The sequence below is a fragment of the Chinchilla lanigera genome, unplaced genomic scaffold, assembly GCF_000276665.1.
Source record: "Chinchilla lanigera isolate Chin_1 unplaced genomic scaffold, ChiLan1.0 scaffold00066, whole genome shotgun sequence".
Lineage (NCBI taxonomy): Eukaryota > Metazoa > Chordata > Mammalia > Rodentia > Chinchillidae > Chinchilla > Chinchilla lanigera.
The window spans coordinates 10,860,184-10,886,302 of NW_004955467.1; the positions used below are offsets into that span (position 1 = coordinate 10,860,184).

Below are 26,119 nucleotides of genomic sequence, written 5' to 3' on the forward strand. Positions count from 1 at the left end.
TAAATCCCCAGCCCCTCAATCTTATTTTCATAATACAATGAAAATATAGTAAATATCTGCTAAATGCAACAAGTATAATTCCACTAACAATAGAAAATAACTGAACAGTAATAGCATACAGTTAACCATCTAAAGATTAATAAGTTTAAGGGTTGTACTAGTGAAGACGTAGGGGCTGGGAATGGGAGACAGAAGAAAATTTGAAAAACAATAAAAGTTGAGAAAGAGGAGACAAAAACAAGACAAAGGATTCTAAGGAGTAGGATACTGATAAATTAACAGTAATACAAAGGAAATGAACAAGAAAAAGATAATAAAAGAAAAAGGGACAAAGTATGGAGAATAAAAAAGAAAAACTTAAAAGGAGAAAATAAAGAAAAAAGAGAAGAAAAAGATCTTCCCAACTCCAATTAACCAGTGAAGAAGAAAGAGAGAGAAAAAGAAGAGAGGAAAAAAATGAGTGCCGGGCGTGGTGGCACATGCTTATAATCCCAGGACTTGGGAGGCCGAGGCAGGAGGGTCATCACGAGTTTGAGACCAGGCTGGGCTACAAAGTAAGCTCAAGGCCAGCCTGAACTGCACAGCAAGACCCTGCCTCAAAAAGACCAAAAAAAAAAAAAAAAAAAAAAGAGTTAAAAGAAATTCTCTGTATGATTGAATGTGTAGCTTCTTTCCAGGATCCACAGTTTTGGAATCCAGCAAGTCACATTTTTGCCACCTAGCTTTGTGATCTGTGGGTTTGTGAGTTGCCTCCCCTGTTCCAGAAGCTCCTCTGCGTTTTACCTCAGGCTGTGGAAACTGCTAAAGCTGAGGCATGTCGTGTGGGACAGGATAGAAGAAATAAAAACTAGGTAGAAAGGAAACAAGGAAATCGAGATTGCATTTTATTGTTTATTTATTTATTTTTGTTCTTTTGAGACAGAGTCTTGCTATGTAGTTGTTATGGCTTGTGTCTAAATGTCTCCCCAAAGCCTCATATGGTCATAGGTGGGACTTTTCAGAGGTGGCTGGATCTAGAGTTTGTGATGCTGGAATTAAATGTGTGATGCTGGGATTAAGTGTGTGATGCTGGGATGAAGGAAGGGTGTGTGATTATTAACTGAGTCCATTGATTGGTTTGGCATAGTTCTGGGTATGGATAATGGGAAGCCCCAAACTGTGTGTGAGACCTACCCACCCTGGAGTGGGTAGCTTGGATAGACTACAAGGGACAGAAAGAGTGCTGCTATTGTCACTTGCTGCTTTACTATCTCGCTGCTTCTGCCTTCTGCCTGCCATGGACTGTTTCTCCTCTGTGATGTCCCTCTGCCATTCAACCCTGCCTTGGAGCCAGCTAACTATGAACTGAAACCTCTACAAACTGGGAGCCAAACAAATATTTTCTCCTTTGATTTTGGGCATTGGGTATTTCGTCTCAGCAACTGGAAGTGTAACTAAGACAGTAGTTCAGACTGGCCTTGAGCTCACACTGTAGGTTAGGCTGGCCTTGAACTTCCAGTGATTCTCCTGCTTCAACCTCCCAAGTACTGGGATTACGGGTGTGCACCACCATGCCCAGTTGTATCTTGGGACTTCTTACCAAGTCTGCCTACTGTAGCCCTATTACTTCTTACCCCAAAACCCAATCAGAACCTAGAAGTCTCAATCACAAAGATCTGATTACTCATCAACCCTGTCTTTCTGGCAGATGCATGGGTTCTCTAATCAGACTTTTCATTGCTCCATCACCCAATCTCACCCTACACTGAAACTGCAGTAGAAAGGAAGAGTAAAGAACAGTAGCTGAAGTGCAGTGATTGTGGGGAGGGACATAAAATCAACTTGTGCTTCTGAATCTTGGTCAGGAGTAGTATGAGTTACCCTTTGCTCCCATGAGTGGAAGACAACATTTGCATAAATGTTCAATAGCAGTGAGCTCAATTCTAAGATGATTCACTGGGATCAAGGGTGTGGCCTACTAATTTGGGAATTTTTAGTACCCCTGACTCTGGTATCGCTGATAATATGATGCTTAGAGTGGGAATTAAGAGAGGTGCCTGGCGAAAGTTCCTTTGTCGTTTTCTAGCTAATACATCTTCACTTAAGGCCCAGGTGTGTCGGGCACTGAGTTGGGAAGGAATTGATGCACAGGTCAGACATGGTTTCTAGAGCTTGCTATTTAGCTGGGGGACCAGCAGTGAAGCAGCAGGGTGATGCCAGTGTTGAGAGCTCTTATGAGGTAAGAATGACACAAAGCTTTGGAAGAGCACAAGGCAGTGGCTAATAAGCCTGATGGAGGGCACAAACTCACTTTCCACAGGAAGAGACAACTCAGCTAAGACCTAGACTCCATTCCCCCTTCAACCTCTGTCTCCATCCCTCTCCTGCCCTAGGAATTGGTCTAGACTTGAGAAACAACAAAGTACACATCTGAACCAGAGAAAAGCCAAGTCCAACATGGACAGTGGAGCAACTCACCATTTCTGCCTCTTCTTTCTTTGTCCTGACTGAGAGACAACCTCAACTGCTCTGTGACCTGGCCAGCTAGCTACATGAATCTCTGAATTATGGAATCTAAGCAATGGCCTTGTCCATTCCTAGGCAGTTCTAACATTGTTTAGGTCAAGACACTGAAAGGCCCAGTATGTTGCCGAATATGTAGAAACCAACTCTGGCCTAGAGTCAAATACCATAAACCATCTGAAAAATTCCATGACTCAATGCCCTTGTTTGGACACACCTGGGTAGAATATCTCCCTTTTCACTGTCCATCTGGAAAACAATGATTCCCTTGATAAGTAAGTTCCCCTACTAAATGCTTTAGGTGGATGATGCTGTTATTTAGTGCTTTATTCCTTGCAATCCCAGTCAGCCCCATGGTTTGGGATGGTCTGGACAATCCCTGGTGAGAATTCCCCTGCCACCACTTTTATGTCCACTCCAGTCATAGGATAGGTGGACAGATTAACTGATAAATAAATCTCTGTCCTTCCTATTCATAAATGAAGCACAATTTCCAGGGACATGTATCTTTTCTACTTGGTCTCCAGGCAGAGATGAACAGTCCCATGTCCCTTCCTACTCCTGTCTGCATCTGCACGGGACAGGGAGAGTTCTGGCTTGGTGCCTTGGGCAGCAGAGCAGGCTCTGCAAAGTGTGTAGGTCACTGTACAACAGGAAAAGGAGTTAGTGGAAGAGAAGTGATCTGATATTTCTCTGCTAGCACCAGATAAACATTTCTCCAGATGCTCTTACCCCTGCTGGACAACTGTCCCATGAAAGCCAAGGGAGAAAGCCTCATAGTAAGGGTGCCTCTGAGGTGTCCCTGGACAGGAACATACAATGCCCAGAGAGGCCTCTTTTCTAACTTAGACCTCAGCTGCTGAGCTATCACAGTCCCCCTGTGCCTCCACCCCACTTTTCCCAGAGTTCCATGACCAGGTGAGGATGGAACTCCTTCAGGGCTTGGTAGACTTTGTCTTTACAGGCCCGGTCCCAGGACTGGCTGAAGCCAAACAATTTTCTCATCTGGCCTGGCTTCGTGGCCTCAGCCCGGACGCTCTCATACTGCTCTTCATTCAGCACCTTTCCATACAGCTTGTCCAACACAGGGTCCACTGATGTCACTCGGGCTACCAGCTGCTCCCGATGCTGGTCAATGAAGTGCAGCAATGCCAGGGCATTCGAAGGTGAATGTGAACCTGGAACAAGGAAAGAAAGACTCCCACCATGGGTTCTACCTCTGATCAGACACTTCTAGCTCTTCGTTTACCTCCTCTCATCCCTGACTTCCTTTTACGTCTGGAAAGAGGGATGACCAGAAATGTACCAATGCCCCTTTTCATGTCAGCATTTAGCTTTACATTCTCTCTCTTCATGCTGGAGCACTGATGCTGTTGGTAGGGATGCTAGAGCCATGAATAGGGGTGAGGGGCTGGGGAGGGACTTGCCTCTGGCCACATGCCTTTCCCCTGGTGAAGTCTGCAGTGAGAGTCTTTTCCTGTCCCTCTTTTCTTCCCCCAGACCAGATTGTACACCTGAGGATTCCCACTGTCCCCTGTGGTCTCTAACAGCTGTTACTGACCTGGGGAAACTGGATGGACCACTGCAGGTCTGAGGTCTCCTGGAGGAATGGAAATATGAAAAGACATCTGTAAGATTATGAATATGTCTGACATACCCCAAATCTTCCATACACTTCTGAGATTCTTTGATTCTGAGAACAAACCACAGTCAAATTCTGATACAATCTGGAGTAAGGACTGGAAAGGCCCTTTATTCCCCATTATGTAATGGGGAATCCTTTCTTTGTGCATATGGAAACTGAGGCCCTGAGGCTATGATCATAGACTAATAAAGAGAGAGAAGGCATCTGAATAAGCAAAATAATTTCTGCCAGAATTTCTCAGACTTGGATTTATCCTGTCTTGGCCTGAACTGAGTCTCTGGTGGGGGAACTAACCAAGTTCCTTGAAAGACAATTTTAACTATTCTCTGAGTTCAGTGTGACCTAACAGTGCAAGAACCCTGGTGGTGGTACTTTTACCACTTGCTCCATTTGTATGTTGTGAGGGGACATTCCTTATGCTCCATTTCCATGGACTGTTTTGGGGCCAATCCTAACTCAAGCTCTTAGGAGAGCATCTACTGAGGAAGGTAAATGGGTGGTCAAAAATTTATAGAAAAATATAAGAGGAGGAATGGAGGGAACTGGACATTGATTGCATAAGGGGAGACATGATCCCAGTGTTCCAATATCTGAAGTCTTTCCTGGGGGGAAGAAGCCAGACTTCTCTAAGCTCCACGGGACAGAATTAAGACTGTTGAGAAAAGAGGCCAGTTTAACAAAAAGAAAAAAACCCAGTATATTTACTGTTTGTTAAAGATCACTGCATGAGCATGTCCAGACATCATTTTATTTAATCTTTCCAACACTTTGGTCAGTCAGTAAGTATGATCCTCATTGAGCAGATGAGGAACCACATATGCAAATGAGTTGAGATTTTTTCTCAGGACCATCCAGTGAGTGAGTGCAGGAGTTGAATTCAAACCCAGATCTGATGCTTGACTAGTTAGTTCTCTACCTGTGGTTGCTTCCCTGCCAAAGATTAATAAAGGCCAAACTCCTTTCACTGTGCACTAAAGCTTGTTTTACAGTATCTCAGAAGATATGACATCTGACTGCTGATATTTGACAAGGCTGGTTGTTCCTAGAGGGACTGATTAGGAGACTTCGGGGATGGTGGTGTTTGACTAAAAGAAAGATTTTCTCAGTCCTGAAATTTTTAAATTTGATTTCCTGATGTTTACCTTGAAAATGTTGCCTGATCCAGAACAAAATACAGAGCTGACTTAATCTACCAACCATATAACCATCTACTGCTTACTTTTTTTTTGAGACAGGGTTTTGCTATGTAGTTCAGGCTGTCCTTGAACTCACTTTGTATCACAGGATTGCCTTGAACTTGAGGCAATCCTTCTGCCTCAGCCTCAGAGTGCTGGGGTTACAGCACCACAATGCCTGGCTCTTTTATTTACAGCCAGGTCATGATGAGACACTATGCTAAAGGCTTTGTAGATGCCAAAATCTCTTAAATCAAGAGAAATGTGGAGATACCAGGGTGCCCAGGAGAGAAAATGAGTTTAAACTCTATTCATATCAGCCATTGGGTGACTTGAAAAAGACAAAATTTCTCTGGATTATTTCTTCTTGCTAATAAATCCCTACAATACCTACAAACACAGACAAAAACATGCAGACACACAGAGACTTGAACTTTCTTTCTTCTACTTCTGAGCTGACTTTTTGGGTTTTACCTGGTTTCAACAAGGCCTCCCATACTAGTATTTCATCTTTCTTGTTTCTTATTTGCAGCTGGATCTTTGACCCAAAGTTGGCAACGTAGATCTCAGAGAAGAGCTGGGGTTCTGTGGGGCTCCGATAACAGAGCTCCAGTTCCTAGAGACACAAAGAGTCACCAGGTGAGAAGCCACCATTTCTGAAGTCTTTCCTCGCCTTCCAACTTCTTGGTCTTGCATACCACCGTGGAAACAGTGACATCTCAGGTACAGAAATCACCTTTCTACCATAAATAGTGTTTCAGACAGATGAGGACACAGTGCATACCTCATAAATGGTTCTCTGGGGGCTCTGCTAGGAGAGCTCCAGTTCATCAAGAGAAAAAATACTACATGTGGAAAGCCACTAATCATACTTAAGTGAGGTGTTTACCCACTTTATACCTTCTTGGCCTTGCTCAACCCCTAGGGATACTGATTGCAAAATCAGTTGCCAGCTTCAGACCATTAATCCTAACTCTCAAGACTGAGTCAAGGCTCATCCTAAGTAATGTTCATACATCCTAAACAGAGCTTTCTTTTTATATCTTGATCTGGCTCCATCATCCTCCATATCTTCCTTCTTGAACTCAAACCCTCATTTTTTGATCCCAAATCCTGTCTTCCTAACGTGTTATATATTCAACTCACTTTTAATGGACAGAAAATTTACATTTATTCCTTTTTCTAAATCAAATCCAAGATAGATCTCTGGGTTCCCAGTTGTTTTCTGTACATACTCCTCCCCATCTTCTCAAACTAAGTAATTGGGACTACCTGCTTGAGCACTCAGATTCCAAATTTAGACACTGTCCTTCATCTCCCCATACACTGCCAATCCACCACGTCCTGCTGCCTCTACCTCCTAAGTAGGTTTTGAGCTCTGTTGATCTGTTTTGAGCTCTTTTGGGTTTGGTGATTGCCTGTGTTTCAGTTGTCTGGGACTCATCAACTTTTCTCTATCTCCACTGCTACTGTCCTAATGAAGCCACCATGACTTTCACCTGCAGTGTTATAATAACTTTTTTTTTTTTTTTTTTTTTCTGGTACCGGGAATCAAACTCACGACCTCGTGCTTGCCAGGCAGGCGCTGTGCCGCTGAGCTAAATCCCCAGCAATAACCTTTTGATAGGTCCTTGCTTTTACTCTTGTCTGCTTATCATCCCTTCTCACTGGCTATTCAGGAGTGTCTTTTAAAAACTCAATAAGGTCTAGTATCACTGTATTTCAGACTATCCAAGGCCTTGCTGTTGTTCTTAAAACAAATTCTAAACTCTGCGTCAAGGTTAACAGGGCCAGTGAGCCCTGGGAAACTGCCTCTGGTCTGACCTCATCTTTTGCTGTAGACATTAAACTCTGCCATACTGATCAACTTGTTGCATGCGGGTGTCAAGCTGGTCCTGCCTCTGTGCCTGTGCACAAATTCTTTTCTAAAATTAATTTTATTGGTACACTTTTGACATACATAATGATCACATTCATCATAGGGAATTTGTACCTGTACATAATATATCTTAATTCTTTTTTCCCCACACTCCTCCCTTCTCTTCAATCCTCTTCCCCTCTCCATTTACAAAATTTTGTTGATGTTGTTTTTCTTCTATTCATGTGCACAGTTCTTACTGTCTGAAACACTCTACTACAAATCCCCATAGGCTGAACCCCTCTTGTCACTGAGCTTTCAAGTAAAGGGTTATCTTTTCAGAACTGCCTTTTGTGAAGAAGTCCAAGCCCAAGCCCAAGTCACTCGCTCACATTGCTTTGGTTGTTCTGTTCTGTTTTGTTTTGTTTTGAGATAGAGTCTTGCTATGTACTGCAAGTTGGCCTTGAACTCACTTGTGTAGGCCAGGCTGGCCTTGAACTCTCAGTGATCCTCCTTCCTCAGACTCCCAAGTCCTGGGATTATAGTGTGCACCGCCACACCTGGCTCTCCTCTGTTTTACAGCAATTGGTGTTACAGTACTTGGTCACTATGCCTCTAATTATTTTTGCAGACTCTATTTGCCATGATGTAAGTGTGGAGATTTTTCCCTCAGGTCCCCTGAACTGCCTTTACTGAAGCATATACCTAGTATGGATTAACATTTGTTGAATAACCAAATTATGTCTCTCTGTGATCTTTTAGTAAAAACTTTTTAAAAATTTATTTTAAAATTAAAAGAAGGAAAACATATTAACAAACACATCCATTTACAAAATAGCATAAGAACAATACAAGCAATACTGAATTACAGACAAAGTGGTAGGAGATTAATAATGATTGTTGTATTACATATTGATATCTTCAAAGTGAGTTCTCAGGAAAACAAAGACATGCAAGATTGATCAAATAAGTAATCATGAACTGTTCCTTTCAGCAAAGCGATAGAAGTCACTTGTACAACTATGTTAGCTATCCTATATATACATACACACATAATTTCCCCTTCTTTCTTTTCTCTTTTCCCTCATCCCAGTTGCTCTTTACTTTTGAGCAGTTTCCTTTTGTTTCACAGTGTCTATCATACCTCCTAATTTTTATTCACTCTTTCAGGTTCTTACACTAGTGAGACAATATGTTGCTTATACATGGAGGTCTGGTATATTTCACTTATGAGTATGGTCTCTAGTTGTGGCCATTTACATGTAAAAGCCTTGAGTTTATCTTTCTTTATAGCTGAGTCATATTCCATTATATAAAAGTACCACAATTTTTTTATCCATTCCTCAATGGATGGACATTTGGGTTACTTCCATGATTTAGCTATTACAAATTGCACTGCTGTAAACATGGGTGCATATATATCACTGTGATATGATGTTTTTAGATCTTCTGGGAAAACATCCGGAAGGGGAGCAGCTGGTTTGAATGTTACCTCTAGACCTAGTTTGCTGAGAAATCTCCAAACTGATTTCCACAGTGGTTTTACCACTCTGCATTCCCACCAGCAGTGGAGAAGAGTTCCTATTTGTCCACAGCCTCTCCAGCATTTGTTATTGATTTCTTAATGATAGCCATTCTTACTGGAGTGAGATGAAATCTTAATGTTGTTTTAATTTGCATTTCTCGAAAGACTAATAATGTTGAACATTTTCTCATGTATTTATTTGCCATTTGTATTTCCTTATCTGAGAAGTGTGTATTCATCTCAGCTGCCCATTTTTGGATTGGGTTTTTGAATTTGGGGGTACTGATATTTTTTAATTCTTTATATGTTCTAGATAGAAGACCTTTGTCCAAGGGACAGTCAGTTAAAATTTTTTCCCAATTTGTGGGTTTTCTTTTTACTCTGCTGATGATTTCTTTAGATGTGCAGAAACTTTTCCGTTCTTAGTAAAAATTAACAATGCAGAAAAACTCCAAAATAGTCACCCTTGGGTTCATGTTTCCCAATTTAAACCATCAACATCCTTTCTTTTACTACTGGATCTTGATTCCATCTGGAGACACTAAATAAAGTTATCAGGAATCCTTCAGAAGCTGCTGTCTTTACAAGTGTGTAGCTTCTGCCAGAGATGAATTTTCTGATTTCTTCAACATTCTTTCCTATCTTTTCATTCTAATACTAATTTTTTGCATGATTCCGTTTTGACACCTTGTGGAGCACTAATTTGTTCTCCCTTACCTTCATCCTGTTGTCTCCGATTTCTGATGTTTTCCTTCTACTATCTATCTATCTATCTATCTATCTATCTATCTATCTATCATCTACCTACCTATTTATCTATCTATCTATCTATCTATCTATCTACCTACTATCTTCTTTCTTTTTTAGTTTTATTTTTGGTACCAGGTTGAACTCAGGACCTTGTGCTTGCCAGGCAGGTGCTTGTGCCACTGAGCTATATCCTTGGCCCCCTTCTTTCTATAATTTAATGAAAAATAAAACTCTTGTCCATTTCCTGCAGACTGTAGCCACTGCTTTGAAGTTAACTGACTGTGGAACTTATCATCCTCCACTGTGCCTTGCAGATGAAAATCTAATACCTAGACATGGGGAAATTTTCACCATAGCAAATGCTTCTTGATTTCTTATAAGTTGCAAATGGGGCAATTTGTAACTAAGGAAAGAAGAAAGGAGACTTTTGGGCTTTCTTCAACAGGCGCCTGTGGATTCTGGGCCTTATAATCTGGGCGCTGGTTTTGAGACCTGTTATAAAGACTAACAATTTTATTGGTTTTGTTAATTGCTTCTGTTTCCACTGTCTGACGTATCTGGTGCTGTGCATTAAATGCTGCTGTGCAGCCGCTGTCAGGTAGGATGGCTCCGTTGTTCATCTCGCACTCCTCTAACTTGGATCAACATCTGCTGCCATGTCGTGGATGCCTCTGGGATTCTCCTAAGCAGCAGATCTGGGTATGTTGAAAATCTGATACTATGTATTAATTCTCAGTGGCTCAGGGTCACCTGCCTTTGGCTAAAACTGGGGAGGGAAGGTGGACAGTAAGAGAGAACAAAAAGTAGCCCCTAGTGGCTAGGAACTGATCTGAGGCTTACAGGTATAGCTAGTGTCATTACAAACTGATATGAGGTTTACAGCTAAGCCATATTGTCCCTTGTTGTACGTAAACAGAACATGAACTTTAGACAGGTTATCAGGCAGGCCACAAATGCCAAACACCCCACCACATAGTAAATAAGTTAGTACTATGTGCTTAGCAATACAACTTTATGCTTGCTTTCTCGTGCCTTCCCTTGAGATTGTACAGTTTCCTAATAATCACAGACTTGACCGTACTTCCTGACAACATCCAACCTAGAGCAAATCTATTTCATCAGACTTTTGCCAAAATTACCCAACCAAGGCCTAAGTCCTTCAGTAGTTTCTTTCTAGCATCCCTTTGCTGAGACATCATACATTTCCCCGATGTAGTTTGGAAATGAGTAAAAAACACAGTATGTTTGACTATAGTTGCATTTCTAGAATGTTTGGACTGGAAATTATTGACATCCTGTACCCCAAATGCTTGCCTCTGCCCCCAAGTCAAATAGTATCATCTTAAAAATGAATCACATGATCATCTCAATAGATGTAGGAAAAGCATTTGAGAAAGTTCAACACCTATTCATGAGAAAAACACTACAGAAAATTGGAATAGATGGATTTTACTTCAATCTTATAAAAGTGATCTATGACAAACCAACAGCTAACATCATACTAAATGGTCAAAAACTGAAAGCTTTCACTCTAAAGTCAGGAACAAGACAAGGATGCCCATTATCACCACTTCTATTCAATAGATTTCCGAAACATTAGCCAGAGCAATTACACAAGAGGAAAAAATAAAAGGGATAAAGATAAGAAAGGAAAAAGTTAAATTATTATTTGCAGATGACATGATACTCTACATAGAAGGCCCCCAAAACTCCACCAAAAAGCTTGTGGATTTAATATCCAGATTCAGTAGTGTGGCAGGATACAAAGTCAAACCTCAAAAGCCAGTAGCATTCCTGTACACAAACAACAAACTCACAGGGAGAGAAATTAGGGAAAGCACATCCTTTACAAAAACATCCAAAAAAAGAAATACTGAGGAATCAATCTAACAAATGATGTAAAAGATATGTACAGTAAAAATTGTAGTACCCTAAAAGAGGAGATTGAAGAGGACATTAGAAAATGGAAAGATACCACTTGCTCTTAGATAGGAAGAACCAACACAGGGAAAATGACCATACTCTCAAAAGTGCTATATAGATTTAATGCAATCCCAATCCAAATACCACAGACGTATCTTACAGATCTAGAGAAAATACTCCTAAAATTCATTTGGAACAAGAAAAGACCTAGAATAGCAAAAGCAATTTGGGCAACAAAGGCAAGTCAGGGAGCATCATAATCTCACATTTGAAATTATACTACGAAGCTACTGTGATAAAATCAACATGCTATTGGCAAAAAAAATAGGCCTGAGGATCAGTGGGACAGAATAGATGATGCAGATACATCCCCAAACACACTCAGCTACCTTATCTTTGACAAAGGAGCCAAACATGTTCACTGGAAGAAAGATAGTCTCTTTAATAAATGGTGCTGGAAAAACTGGTTCTCTACATACCAAAGACTAAAACTAGACCAGCATCTATCACCATGCATTAAACTAAAATCAAAATGGATCAAAGATCTAAATATTAAAACAGAAACACTAAATCTACTGGATGAGAAAGTAGGTATAAATCTTGAAGACATAGGGGTAGACAGAGCTTCATGAACAAAATCCAAACTGTACAGGAAGTACTTCAAAGAATCAACAGCTTGGATCTCATCTTAAAAAGTTTTTACACCTTAAAAGAAATCACCAATAGAGTGAAAAGAAAGCCCACAGAGTGGGAAAAAAATTTAGCCAACTGTCCCTCAGACAAATGACTTCTATCTGGAACACATAAAGAACTCAAGAAGAAAATCAGACCTCCCCAAGTTTAAAGACCCAATCCAAAAATGGGCATCTGAGGTGAATATGCACTTCTCAGATGAAGAAATACAAATGGCAAATAAATATATGAAAAAATGTTTCACATCATTGGTCATTTGAGAGATACAAATGAAAACAACACTGAGATTCCATCTCAACCCAGAAGGAATGGCTATCATCAAGAAATCAACCAATAACAAATGCTGGTGGGGTTGTAGGGAAGCAGGAACACTTGTCTACTGTCGGTAGGAGTTCAGACTGGTACAACCACTGTGGAAATCAGTGTGGAGATTCCTAAAAAAACTGGAATTGCAGATCTCATTTGACTCAGGTATTCCCCTTCTGGGTATCTTCCCAGAAGAATTAAAAACATCATTCCATGGCAATATATATGTACCCATGTTTATAGCAGCACAATTTGTAATAGCTAAATCTTGAAAACAACCTAGGTGCCCATCAACCAAGGAATGGATAAAAAATACGTGTTTTTTTTGGTTAATACAATGGCATACTACTCAGCCATAAAGAAGGGTAAACTGGAGACTTCTGTAGGTAAATGGAAGCAATTCAAGACTATACTCATAAGCAAAATAAATCATATGCATATGTGTAAAGATTGTATTGTCTCACTAGTGTGAGAAATTGAACAAGTAAATAGGATCTGAAATGTGCAAAAGATATTAAGAATTGGGAAGAAACTGTTCAAAGGAAAGATAAACCATGACAGGGGAAAGAGGAAAAGTGAAAAAGAAAAAAAATATGTATCACAGGATAGTTACAATAGTTATACAGCTAGCTTCTCTTTGTTCTTTGAAAAGCCTGTTTTGTGCTAATATTGTTTAGAGAAGATATCAGGCCTATATCCTGTACTCTGAATAACTACTATGAGGACAACAGTACACAATATATCTACTCTTGTAACTGTGTTACTAACATGTTTTGAAACTCCATTTCATTGTTTGTCTTTTTTCGCTTAAAAAAGAATCACAGTCTCTTTTGCTTACCTGCAATCTTTGAAGCTTCCCTCTTCTACTCCTTTGTGCTTTCCTACTAACCCCAAATCCCTCTCACTTTCTGCCCCACCCTAACCAATTCACTCATTCCTGAGAAAGCCCTGAGACCGTCAGACAGATTTTCCCAAGCAGATCTTCTGATCTTGAGGAGGGGACAAATGTCTGGACTGTTTACCTTTGGGATGATTTCCAGCTTCTTTGAACCAGACACGTTATAGCGGGTACCTATGTAAAGGGGGTCCATCGGGGGTGGCTTATGTATCTGCACAAACTTGAACTTCTTTTCTTCATCATCTATGGCCTAAGGAACATACAAAACATGTTTAAGGGAGATTCTGCTCTTCAGAATATGGGTTGAGTAAGGTAAGATGGTGCTTTTGTGTATCCTCATGTCACTGTGGGTAAGGGGACTACACGGCCTCTGCATCCCTCTCTCCCCATGTTCTGCCACAACAAGAGCTCCATGCTTGGCCTTCTACTGTGTTAAGTGTGACAATAGGATCATTATGTGAAAAGAATGGGTGTCATTTGGGCATGCAGCTTTCCTATCTTTTAAATTCTGTACATCAGTGATGTCGCAGCAAAAACAACTGGGAAAAATTTGGGATATTAGAAAATCAGTCTGCGGTCGAGCAGAGGGCACTATTCTCCATCCACCTATGTTGATATTCCCACTTGTAAGAGTCCTATCTAGTCCCAGTTGAGGGTCTATCTGCATGGACCCATCTACATTTCACATTTACCCCCCCGTCCACCCTGGCCTGGACATTTTGGTTTTGAGTGCTACCTTCCGAATGGTGCAGTCACTTGGAATCAAGTAGAGGTGGAAGGTTACTTCCTCAAGATGAAGATGATGGTAGAGCAATGTGGTGGTAGTGATGGGGATGAAGCGCCGGGCAGCAGGGATCATTCTCAGGAGAACTCCCATTGGGGAGAAGCTGGGGTTTTCCAGGATGATGTAATGTGACTCCACCCTGGTTGGCTTCTCTAGGAGCATCCCCTCTTCTTTAAAGTGGGCCACTTGGAACAAGGAGATGTCCACAACCCCCTCTGTCAAAGAATAGATTTGTACGATATGCATTTAGTTTCTTTACTGAGTCAGGCTTTGCTGGGGATTAAGCTGAAAGACCTTCCTGGGGGAATCCAGGGCTATGGTCTGTAACTTTGGGTTCACAGAAAATTCTTACTTTGAATCCCTAACCTATCATGTAATGGTATTTTGAGGTCAAGCATTTTGGCAGTTTTGTGCTATCATGGAGGGTGAACCCTCATGAATGGAATTAGTGCCCTATGAAAAAGTGAGGCCCCCTCTCCCCCCCATGAGTACACTCATAGAAGATGCCACATGTGGGAGAGAGTGCCCTTCCCAGACACTGAAAGTAATGGCATCTTTATCTTGGACTTTCCATCCTTCAAAGTGTGAGAAATAAATTTGTTACTTATAAACTATTGTATTAGTCAGCTTTCTGCTGCTGGGACTAATACTTGACATATACAGTTTTGAAAAAGGAAGAATTTATTTTAGCTCATGGTTTCAGAGATTTCAGTTCATTGTCAGTTGGCCCAGACACTGAAACTTTATGACAAAGTATCATGGCCGAGAAAAACTGCTCACCTCAAGTCAGCCAAAAGCAGAGAGAATTGGAATGAGCCAAAAAGCAAGGGGACAGGGGACGAGATATACTCCTCAAAGTCATGCCCCCATGACCCTCCCAGACACACCTAGAAATGTGCTTTCCTAACTTCCTACTTTATGCATATCTCAAGCCAATTAACTCAACAAAGCTAACCATTATAAGTCCACCCCATATCAACTAGACACCCAAAACAATTTCCCAAATTCTCAAATAGAGACAATAACAAAGTTACAGTGATGCTAACCTAACACAGCTATCCTGTATCCAACAATGCACTGATTCCTTCCCCACTGTCTCATTTGTTTCATCACTGTTCAAAAGTCCAAGACCAAAGTCCTTTGAGACTCAAGGCAAACTCTTAGCTCCGAACCTGTATAAAATTTAAAAAGTAAATTACTTGTTACCAAGGTACAACAGCAGTGTAGACTAATTATTTCCACTCTAAAAGGGAGGGATAGGAGAATAGAGGAAAACAGACCAAAATAAGACCAAAACCCAGTAGAGCAAACATGAACTTCTGTAGCTCCATATCTACCATCTGGGGTATGTGGTGGCAGGATAGGAGCTCCAAATGGCTTGTGAAGATTTAATATTTATGATTTTACTTGTTGCAGCCCAGACATTTTTTCTCCTTGGTTGGTTCTGTTCGTTGCTTATATCTTTCCTTGGCAGATATCATAATTCCGACTTCTGTTACTATTCAGAGTCTCTAATGTCTTTATTCTCACAGCTTCTTGCATCATTGTTTTGTGGGCTCCTGGCAAGAACTCAGTATCACATATTGCTTGGCCTCCTAGGCCTTCCTTTGAAATCTGGTTGGAAACCTCCATGACCCCACAACTCTTTTATGTTCTGTGTGTCTTAAAAAAAAACAGATGATGTCAAGCTTTGCCACAAGTTTGAACACAGTTGGGCCCTTTGGACCACGGAGATGGTTTCTGAGTGTTTGGAATGCTTAGCATTGTGGCATGAATCCTGGGGAAATAATTTCCTAGGCAGCCCTATGGGAGAAGGTCTTGCAGTAGTTCACTTCTTATTCTGAAGTCTTTCAATAGAGTTTACCTTTCAGCCTGTGATGGGAGGGTTTGTGCTGATTCCTGAGATGCCCTCAAGTGATCTTTCTACTTGTCCCATGGACAGTACTTTATTTCTCTGCAATGGCACTAGTGTCCTTAGCAATCACACCTAATTTGTTTCCTGCTTTCTGTGCATTTCCTTTTTGGCCAAACTGAATGTCTTTCAAATATTTCTGCTTTACTTTTTGCTTCTGATTCTCTCTGTAAATTGGGATAAAAGTAATCATTTGTCCTGAATAAACTGAATGTTGTTCCACCTTGAAAGTCTCTGTGTCAGTTCACTTAGGTGGTTGCCTTTATCTTTTTTTTTCTTTTTCTTTAGATGGTTGCCTTTAAAGGCCTTAGCCTCACACAAGATTTTTGGGCATGGACAAAATGTAGAAAACAATCCTTTCCAGAGTGTAACATGCATGGGCTCCAGCCCAGTTGCCAACAGAATTCCTCCTTCCCATCTGAAACCTTAAGAGACAGTTTTAATGTCCTCATTTGTATTGGCATTTTCAGCTTCTGAAGTCATACCAGAATTGCCTGTAAAGCTCAGGTTATAGTCTTAGGATTTCTCTAGCCCCATTCTCCAAAGTTTTTCAAAATCTTCATACAAATCAGTTCTGGAAGCTCTGAACCAAATAGTCAAGTATAGTGACAGCAATAACCCCAATTTTGGTATCATTCTTTTGTATTCATCTTTGTTCTGTCACTGGGAAACAATATCTGACATATACAATTTAAAAGATGAAGGATTTAGTTTGGCTAACAGTTTTGAAGGCTTCAGTTCATGGTGGGCTGGATCCAAGGCAGAAACATCATGATAGAGAGGCATAGCAGAGGAAATCTGCTGACCTCATGGCTTTGGGAACAGAAGGATAGACAAAGAGCCAGAGAGGAACAGGCCAGGGACCATACTGAGTCTCTTAAGACTTTTGATCCCCTCCAAATCGATGCAGAAATATGCTTTTCTGATATCTTTTTTTTGGTACTGGGAATCAAACTCATGATCTCATGCTTGCCAGGCAAGTGTTGCGCTGCTGAACTATATCCCTGGCTCACTTTTCTGATTTCTTAGGCATATCTCAAGCCAATTAAATTCAGAATTAAGATTAGCAGTCATAGCTACCCAGTGTATGGTGTGTTATTATAAGAGCCCTAAGATATCCATCATGTGGCATCCCTGGATGGGGTGGCTTTAGTAACTGTGTCTGTAAGGTGGGAGAATTATAGGAACACTAACCATTTCAAATCCAGACACAGATCCAACCCTGTGTTTACTATGTTTACTATACTGCTGTGAATTCTGTAAATCTTGGGGCCAGTTGAGTGATGCTGAAAGGTTTGACCCCACGCAGGTAGAGCATGAGAAAGAAGACAGTATAGTGGGCATATGAAGTCACCAAGAGCATCCTGCTTTGGTCAAGTGTTTGGTCATCATTCAAACATTTCCTTGTGGGAAGAACCCCTTCCTCCATCTTTGTGTGGGTCTAGAAATAAGTAAGCTGAGCCTCTCTCTGAGAAGATGCTACTCCCTAGCAATTATGATAAAGTTGTGTCACCAAGACTTGCCTAAGTGGGTGCTGCTAACCAGGACTGTGAGCCTAATGAGGTGAAGCAGAGAAAAATAAACAGTTGGAGATAGATTTGGAAGTAGCAGCGCAGTCTGGAAGGTGGGACCCATGTTGACTACATCAGCAGCACAGATCTCTCTTACATTTCTTATTGTGGTGTTGGCCAAACAGGGGAACCAAAATCGTGAGAGAGAAGCACATTTCCCACAGCCACAAAAATAGCCATTGCCTTATTGCCAGTGTCTTTGGTCTCACCATCATTGGCTCCCTGTCTTTTTTCCCTCTTAGGTACATAGATTTTTTTTTTAAAAAGTCTATGGCTACTCAGGAATCTTCTGGTATATTCTTTTTCTGCATAAATAATCCAGAATTTGTTTATTTGATTGTAGCCTATGGTCAGTGCACTGGGCGATTCTTTAAAGCCCCAATGGGCAGTTTGTGGAATAAAAGCCTGGAAGTGGAAGAGATATTGTTGTAGATATCAGAAGTTTTGGCTCCATTCCCTTATTGCCTACAAATGCAGGTGATTTCTGGGCAGTAAAATACCTGTCTACCCAGAGCAGGCCCTCAGCGAGAATTTAATGGAGTAATGTTAATTCTAGAAGGGGCCATGAAGACCTTTACTTAAGTTTTCTCACCTATTAACTGCATTTTTGGATGAAAAATAATGTCACAATGTACATCATCTGAAAAAACAAGAAAGAATTCACCAATGAATCTTATCAATCAGCAACAGAATTATTATAACCATTCTCTGCAGTAACACATTTTTACATTTCCATCCTAGTTCAGGTAGCTTTGTCTCCTGCTTTTCCATGTCCAGTGAAATTGTTGCAAACATCCATCTGATTGTTCTCATGACTACAGCATGTGAGCTCTGGTAGTGGATGCATCATTCTATAATTCACCATCTGTCTGTTTCACTGGTGTTTGCTTTCAGTTTTTCACCATGATAAATGGTACTCCATGCACCTGTTTCTGCAGATAGCTTTTTAATTACCTTGGTAATTGCCTTGGAATTAATGACTCTCAAGGGATAAGAAAATGAAGTGAAAGGATTATCTCCCTTTGTTTTTCCTCTCCACATTGCTTCTCCAAGAGGTGATGCTGTTTGGCACTGCCATCCAAGACACCAGGTAAATGGTCTCACCTAGATCTCCATAGCACTGTAAGGTCATCGGTGTGCCAAGTGATGGAACTGAAATACCACAAGGGATGCTCATTTCTCATGGTCACAAAATGGCCATTGCCCTATTGCCAGGTCCTAATACTCCAAGAAGGTCTGTCTGTGGCACTTACAGATGCTCTGTGCCATGATAATTTTGGGTGATTTCTGGAAGATGCTGCATCTTCCCTTTTGTTACCTCCTGGCTAGGCAGCCTTCCTGCCCTGGCTTGCTCAGGATGTAGCAGAAAATGCCCCTTAGCCAGTCTGTTGGTTGCCCAGGTAATAGTTCCTGTTATAGTTCCTGTTACTACTGTCTCCTAGAACCAGCTGGTTGCTGTGATGCATATTGTAAGAACCAGTCAAAGACAGCCAAATATTCTACCTCCGTACTTCCTCTTTGCAGCCCATAAAACCTCCCTCCCTGGGTCTTTGAGGCCTGACATTCTGAAGGACAATTGATTCCCTGTCAGTGCTCATCAATGTAAAATAAATGTGCCTCCAAATCCTGGGTGTCATTTCAGAGTTTCTGTTTGCCATTGCAAGGACAGAGAGTTACATTTCTGTGGTACAGGAATTTCTCTCCTAAGAACAGGAAAATTCCAGGCAATTTAGGATGAGTTGATCAGTCTCTTTCTTACATTATTGTCCTGCCCATACATTAGCAGAATCACATCTCCCACTTTACTAGCAGTACGTATGTCTTTGCTGTTCTGGGAATAGAATACAAAGAGTACTGTGTTCCCCTTCCTATTTATAGTACTTTGAGACAAGGTCTTGGTAAGTTTCCCAAAGTGGCCTCTACTTGGCATGTTTGTACCTCAGTCTTGTGTATCTGGGATTACAGGCATCTACCACTACATTCAATCATAACAGTATATTTGTCTCATAGATTAAAAAGAGCAGAGAACCAACCAGAAAGTGATTTGAAGAGGAAGAAGCTGTAGTGGTGTCTGGTGCAACCAGAATCACTGGCAGGAAGATCAGGATTTGGTCTGGACTGCCTTTGGCTTAACTCAATAGACTTATTCAGAACAAGACATGGGAGTAGGCTTGCTTCTGTGGCAGTGTCCGGATGCAGAAGGTTGTGTCTCTTTATGAACGTAGTATAGATATAGCCAGGAACTGCAACACATGAGCACTGCAATTCTGGGTCTTATGGCTCAACTGGGAAGGCAGTGAGCAGAACATTACCCAAGGCATCACAAGTGCTTTAAGCATCACCGACAGCTCTTTTCCCAGTGGCACACGTAGGCTTTGCCTCAGCCGCTGCTGCTCCCATCCTCAAGGGGCTCTGTCTCCTTTGGATCCTGCCCTTAAGCCTGAGGCCTGTTGCTGCCCTCCTCCTTCTAAGCCTAAGTGAGTTGTTCACTTTCCTACACAGGGAGACACTGGGGACCCACATCCCCAAAGTCCCCAAATCGACACTGCTACGGCTCCTAGAAACTCTTCCAAAGCTGTGTCAGTAATGAAGTTGGCCTTCTAGAATAGCTGGGAGCTGGGCAGTCAAATGGTATATTTTTCACAGTTGCTGTGGGCTGTCGTCATGGCTGCAGGGGCTGTTCTTGCCACCTCTGGGCTGCTCAGGGATCTCTGCTCTGGCCATGGCTGTATCAGGTGCCCAGAAAACTTCACTTCAGCTATGGCAGCTGCTGAAGACTCAGCACCACGTCAGATGACAAAGACTCTCAGGAACTTCAGATACTTCACTCTCTTTGTCACCACTCCTGAGGTCCTCACATAATCACTAAGATGCAGAGACTGCCTATTGGCCTGCCCTTTGTCTATATAAGTAGTGAGGTCAGTCCAAAAGGACTCTCTTGAGTGTAGAAAGCCTGTTTTTTTTTTTTTTATTGTCTTATTGCCTATGTGATTTGATCTTGGGCAGAGCAGGCTGAGCTGGTTGCAGTAAAGTAAGAACTGGTAGCACTACTGGCTGTTCACCCTAAATGTGCTTAGCAGTCAGAGGGATGTTGAAGAACTCCAGAGAACTGCAGAGAGCCAACAGCAGAGTTATGGCAGACCTGAAGCTGCCTTGTAAAGGGCTCCACAGTGGAGCAGAAGAACTACCAGAAGCTGCTAGAAGAGTTCCAGAAAGCTTCCAAGGGAGCTACGAAAGCTGGCTGTGGAGGAACTGATAGGGGTGGCTGAGAGCCTGGGACCTGCTAGCACTCGGGGTACAGGGTTACACGAAGAGCTGTAAAACAGAACTGAGAGGCTCTACAATGCAAAGCTTGGAGTTACTAACATCAAAGGGGTTGTACTTCGCCAATATGTGTTTTTTATCTGTATCGAGCCAAGAAATCCTCAGCCCTTGGGTAACACTTCTGTCTTAGCCTCCTGAGTAGCTGAGATTATAGGCATGCTCCTCCACAGCTAGCCTTATTGTGTATTTCCCTGAAAGGAAGAAAGGGAAAAGGAAGTAAATCAGACCCATGTGTGTAAACATCGTATTGTGCCACTACTGTGAGAAACTGAAAAAGAAAGAAATATATGTATATGCAGGATAGTTAAGATATTTATATAGCTAATTTCTCTTAGTTCATTGAAAAGAAGGGTTTGTGCTAGTATTGTTTGGACAAGATATCATGCCTATATCTTGTACTCTGAATAACTATTACAAAGACAAAAGTATGTAATACATTAATTGTTGTAACTGTCCTACTAACCTGTTTTGAAACTCTGTTTCATTGCTATTTTTATCTTTTTTTCTTTAAAATAAAAAAGACAGGGAAAATATAAATAAAAAAAGGATTAAGTTCATGAACTGAGGCACCATTGTATTTATCTCTGCCCTGCTTGGTGCCTGGTACATAATGCTTGGTAATTCTTTTCACATTCTTTTTATTAGTCATGTCTCAGGAGTCCACAAAGGGTAGTACCAGCAGCTAAGTGAATTCATTTGTGTTCAGATCTGTCAGCCCTCGGCTAGACTCCTTTGCACTCAGAGGATCACCAACTCCTTGGTCAAATCCCATTTCCCAGGCCCACCTGACGCAGGTACAGCACTGAGCAAGGCATGCTGGGGATGTCTTTACAGTGGGGAGGGGCAAGGTTGCTCACCTCTGCAAGTCAGGTGTGAGGAGGAGGGTGGGAGCAGGGACTAGGCAGACCCTGGCTCTTAAGACACTGCTGTGCTCTCTGGCTCCATGCCTTCACTACATGAGACAACTACCAGCCTAGAATTCCCTGGTGCAGAGTGAGGGCAGGTGATGTTCATTATTGCTGGGAATGGGCAGAGCAATGGCAGGGCTGAACCCACTGACTCCAATGGCCCAAACCTCTTCTTCTTGACAGATCACCCAGAGATCCAATGGGCCCAAGTTACTACTCTGTAGATTTTCAGGTGGGGAATAATAGCTTGTCTCAGGTAATATTTGAGTGTTTTCTGCTCTCTCCCTTTGCGACTGGAGCTCTATAACCTACACATCTACTTTGTGCCTCCTTCTGCCAACCTGCTTTACTCTGGAACCTTCCCTTGGGAACAGCTGCAGGACCCCAGGATTCCCTAGTGTCTGAGTCACTGGCCTTTCTTTCTCCACCCCGTGCTTTCTGTCTGGTGAGCAGGTTCAATTGTTTACTGATGTTTTGTCATCTCAGCAAATGAGACTTCCCTATTCCTAGATACTGGGCCATTCTTTGCTTTTTGTTTTTCCTCATTTTTTTTTTCTTTCTATTAGTTTATAAATTATGCTTCTTATGATTATGCTTTTTATTGATAATATTTGATTTGATAATAGTTTAATGTGTAAGCCTAAAGTTAATACTTTTACCTTGACTTGATACTAAATATATGGAACTATTAAAGTGGTAATATGAATTGATAGATGAATTAATCAGTATAAAAATAAAGATGAATAGTATATGCCTTTTACTACCAACTAAACTATACACATCATGATAGTGATTACAACTGATAAAAGCTGAAATTTTTTTTTTTTTTGGTACCAGGAATAGAACTCAAGCCCTTGCACTTGCCAGGCAGGTGCTGTGCCACTGAGATGTATCCCTGGCCACCAAAAGCTAAAATTTTTTTTTATCACATCATTTTATCAGAAATGAAATTAAGCTACTGCCTGTGTCATGATATTTTTTTTTGTCTTTTAAGACAGGGTTTCACAGTTCAGATTGGACTGGAACTCACAAAGTAGCCGAGGTTGGTCTTACACTTGTGGTGGTCCTCCTGCCTCAATCTCCCAAGTGCTGGGATTACAGGCATGCACTACCTTGCCTGGCTCCTATGTCATTATCTGATGTGGGTAAACTCTTCCTCATTGAATTGATAGACACTGTTTCCTTGGCACTTGGCAGGGGCTAGTTTTCATCTGATGCCAGCTCTTCCCACATGGCCTGGAGTGGAAGGCCTGTGCCATAGCCCCTGCCATCAACAGGGCTACAGATGGCCCTGTCCCGATACATGGAATGCTTGGACCCTCTTGACTCCCCTGGGCTGGTTCAGAACAACACTGACTCATAAACCCTATCCATACCTCATCCCACCCAAGCCCCATTTCTCATGTCTGTTTCCAGTGCTAAAGGATGTTCAGTAGTTTGTGGTCTCAAGGAATGGAGAATTTCCATTTACTGAGTAATGCAGATGTATTTCAGCAATTTGATATGGACTACATAACTGGTGCACCTGATGGGATGTCTGGTTGCCTTATTTTCCTTTTTTTTTTTTTTTTTTTTTTTTTTTCTCCGGTACTGGGAACCGAACTCACGACCTTGCACTTGCCAGGCAGGCGCTTTTGCCACTGAGCTAAATCCCCAGCCCCTATTTTCCTTCTGAAGTATACAAATTCCTTAGAATCCTTTACCACTCTTATTTGCTATTACTGTTGGTATTTATTTACTTTTATCTCCATTAAATCCCCACATAGGGGCATCATTATTATCTTAATAGGCCACTGTTTTGTTAGATTTTCCTACATGTGTATTAGTATCCCTGATAGCATTCCATCTTGTACTTTAGACATTTTTTATAAGGCCATTTTCCATTTCCCTGAGGAATGGCCTGTAGAATTTCCATCAGTAACCATGTGTTTTTGGAAAGCTGTCTTTATTTTAGTTTGTTCTAAAATGTCTGTCTTATCATCCACCTCAAAGTATTTTTCCTTGTTTCAATTCTTGATGGACATTTACCTTCTCAAGACACTGAAGGTATCATTCCATTGTCTTCTGCTTTCCTCTGCTGCTGCTCAAAAGTCAGTCATCTTCTTCCTACTGGACCCTGGTAGGTAATCTTCCTTTTTGGCTGCTGTAAAGACCCTCCCTTCCATTTTCTTATTTTCTAGTTTCACTATAGTGTTGGTTTCTCTCATTTCTTTCTCTCTATCTTTCCTGGTTTGGACTTTTGGGATTTCCCTTCCTGAGAAGTCTCATATCTCTCAGTGATTTTAGAAATTTCTTGGCAATTATCTCTTTGAATATCTTTTCCATTTTTCCTCTGTCATACTGTTTTAGAATTGCAATTAAATGTAGATAAGATCTCTTCTCAATGCCTTCCACATTTCTTAATATTTTAAGATTTTTTTGCCATACTTACTGTCAATTTCATTTTAAAAAATTGACTATTTTTAATGGTTTCTTGTTGCTTGCTAATGTACATCTACTTATTTATTTGGGAATATTATATAAACTTATTTTATGTTCCATTTTTGAAGAGTTCACTCTCTGAAGTATTTAAGGGGCTAATTCTATTGCCTGATGTTTCTGTTGGCTGTCAGGGTACCTTGCTAGCTTTTTGACAGTGAGCTTATATTTCTTATAGCTTTATCTATGGGAAGTCTTTGGAGGTAATAGCAGTCTAGATTCTTTGTGACTACTGTCTTCTCTTAGAAATCTCCTCTCCATGGCTCCAGCTGTCCAGTGAAATCTGGTAACACATGTCTATACTCTGATCTGAGGTACCAAATAATCCTTGTTAGTTTCTGTAGCCTTACTTTGTAAGACTTTGTAAGGCTTTATCTTTGAAACTGTCTTCAAAATTCTCAACTGAGAGTATCATGTACTTCTTGCTGAGATGGTGAGTGATACAATCTATGAAAAAAGTACTTATTGAATGCATATTGATATTATAAAGGAGATATTTTTCCATTTGGGGAAACATTCATGGATACACAGGGCATATAATAAATATAAATAACAATATAAATATAAATAATTATAAGACTGGGAGACATATGCTCCAAAAAAGATACATGCAGAGAAGAGTGGGGTGATGAACAATCTCAGTCTCCACCTCCTTATCGTTCTCATCTTGCTCTCTTCCATCCTCCTTCATCCTATACCCCTTTCAGCCCATTGTTAACCAGCACCCTCCTCCCTGTCTTTCCCTCGTTTACCTTGGATGGCCACAAAGTGAGGGAGGTGCACAGCAGCCACAGCTCCCTGTTCAGCCTTGATGTCAAAGAGAGGTCCTGCCACCATCCAAGTATGCTGCAGGTCACTGATGCCTAGAAACTGGTCCCAGGCACAGAATTTGATCTCGATGGTCACTGCCTTTCTCACTGCAAGGTCAAGACCTGTGTTGGGCCAGTGGTAGGAGCCAGCCTTAGGGAAGTGAACTCTAGGAGGAAAAGAAAGAGGCAGACACTGAACCATGCAAACTTACTGAGCACCTGCTGGATGCCAGACCCGGTGCACGTGCTTGTGGATACACTGAAGAGGCTACAAAAATGACTTCAAAGTAAGAATAATTTGGGTTTGGGTCCTAGCTCCTCTGCTATGTGACTGTGAATCCTGGATAAAGTCTTTTAACCTCCCTGTTCTTAGTTCCCTAATCTGTAAATAGGAGTAGTAACTGTCCCCATTTGATAGGGGTGTGAGCAATGAGTGACCAAACGGTGACAGCTTAACTCAGGCCTAGAAGCAGGTAGCTTTTCCTATGATGACAATAGTGATGATGATGAAATGGACAAGTGTTCTTATTTTTAATATTTTTGGTCTTTTTGAGACAGGGTCTCACTATGCAGTTCAGGCTGGCCTTGAGCTCACTTTGCAGCCCAGGTTGGTCTCAAACTCACAACAATCCTCCTGCCTCAGCCTCCCAAGTGCTGGAATTACAGACATGCGCCACCACGTCTGGCTTTTGTTCTTATTTTTAAAGGGCCCGATTACCAATAGTTAATAGCAATGTATGTACAAATAGCAGTAATAACCCCCATATCTGAAAAAAGAGTATCTTCTGGAAATATAAGTGACTTTTCAAGGTATGTGATAGGGTGGACAGAGGCAAATTTCTGTAGTTGGATATAGGGAGTGACACTATTGCCCAGCTGAGATAGTTTGGCCAGTGGTAACATGTTATATGTGAGGTTGTACCTGGGCATGGTGGCACAGGCTTGTCATCTCAGGATTCTGAGTGACCTAGGCATGATATAACAAGTTGGTGCTCAGCCTGGACAACTTAGTGACTTACAGAGACTCTGTTTAAAAATTAAAATAAAGAAATGCAGTA

General features: G+C 41.3%; 1 protein-coding gene across 2 annotated transcripts in view; it reads right to left on the reverse strand.

Moving 5' to 3' along the window:
- Positions 1–1,343: 1,343 nt before the first annotated feature.
- Positions 1,344–26,119, reverse strand: part of LOC102012845 (NACHT, LRR and PYD domains-containing protein 1-like) — a 44,231-nt gene continuing 19,455 nt past the window's right edge. For both annotated transcript variants that reach the window (XM_013522159.1, XM_013522160.1), the window contains 6 exons: positions 25,005–25,228; positions 14,012–14,274; positions 13,400–13,525; positions 5,797–5,938; positions 4,064–4,102; positions 1,344–3,680 (listed from right to left, as the gene is read on the reverse strand). In XM_013522159.1, coding sequence (XP_013377613.1) covers positions 3,370–3,680; positions 4,064–4,102; positions 5,797–5,938; positions 13,400–13,525; positions 14,012–14,274; positions 25,005–25,228 — 1,105 coding nt within the window. In that variant the 3' untranslated portion in view covers positions 1,344–3,369. The remainder of the gene's footprint in view (positions 3,681–4,063; positions 4,103–5,796; positions 5,939–13,399; positions 13,526–14,011; positions 14,275–25,004; positions 25,229–26,119) is intronic.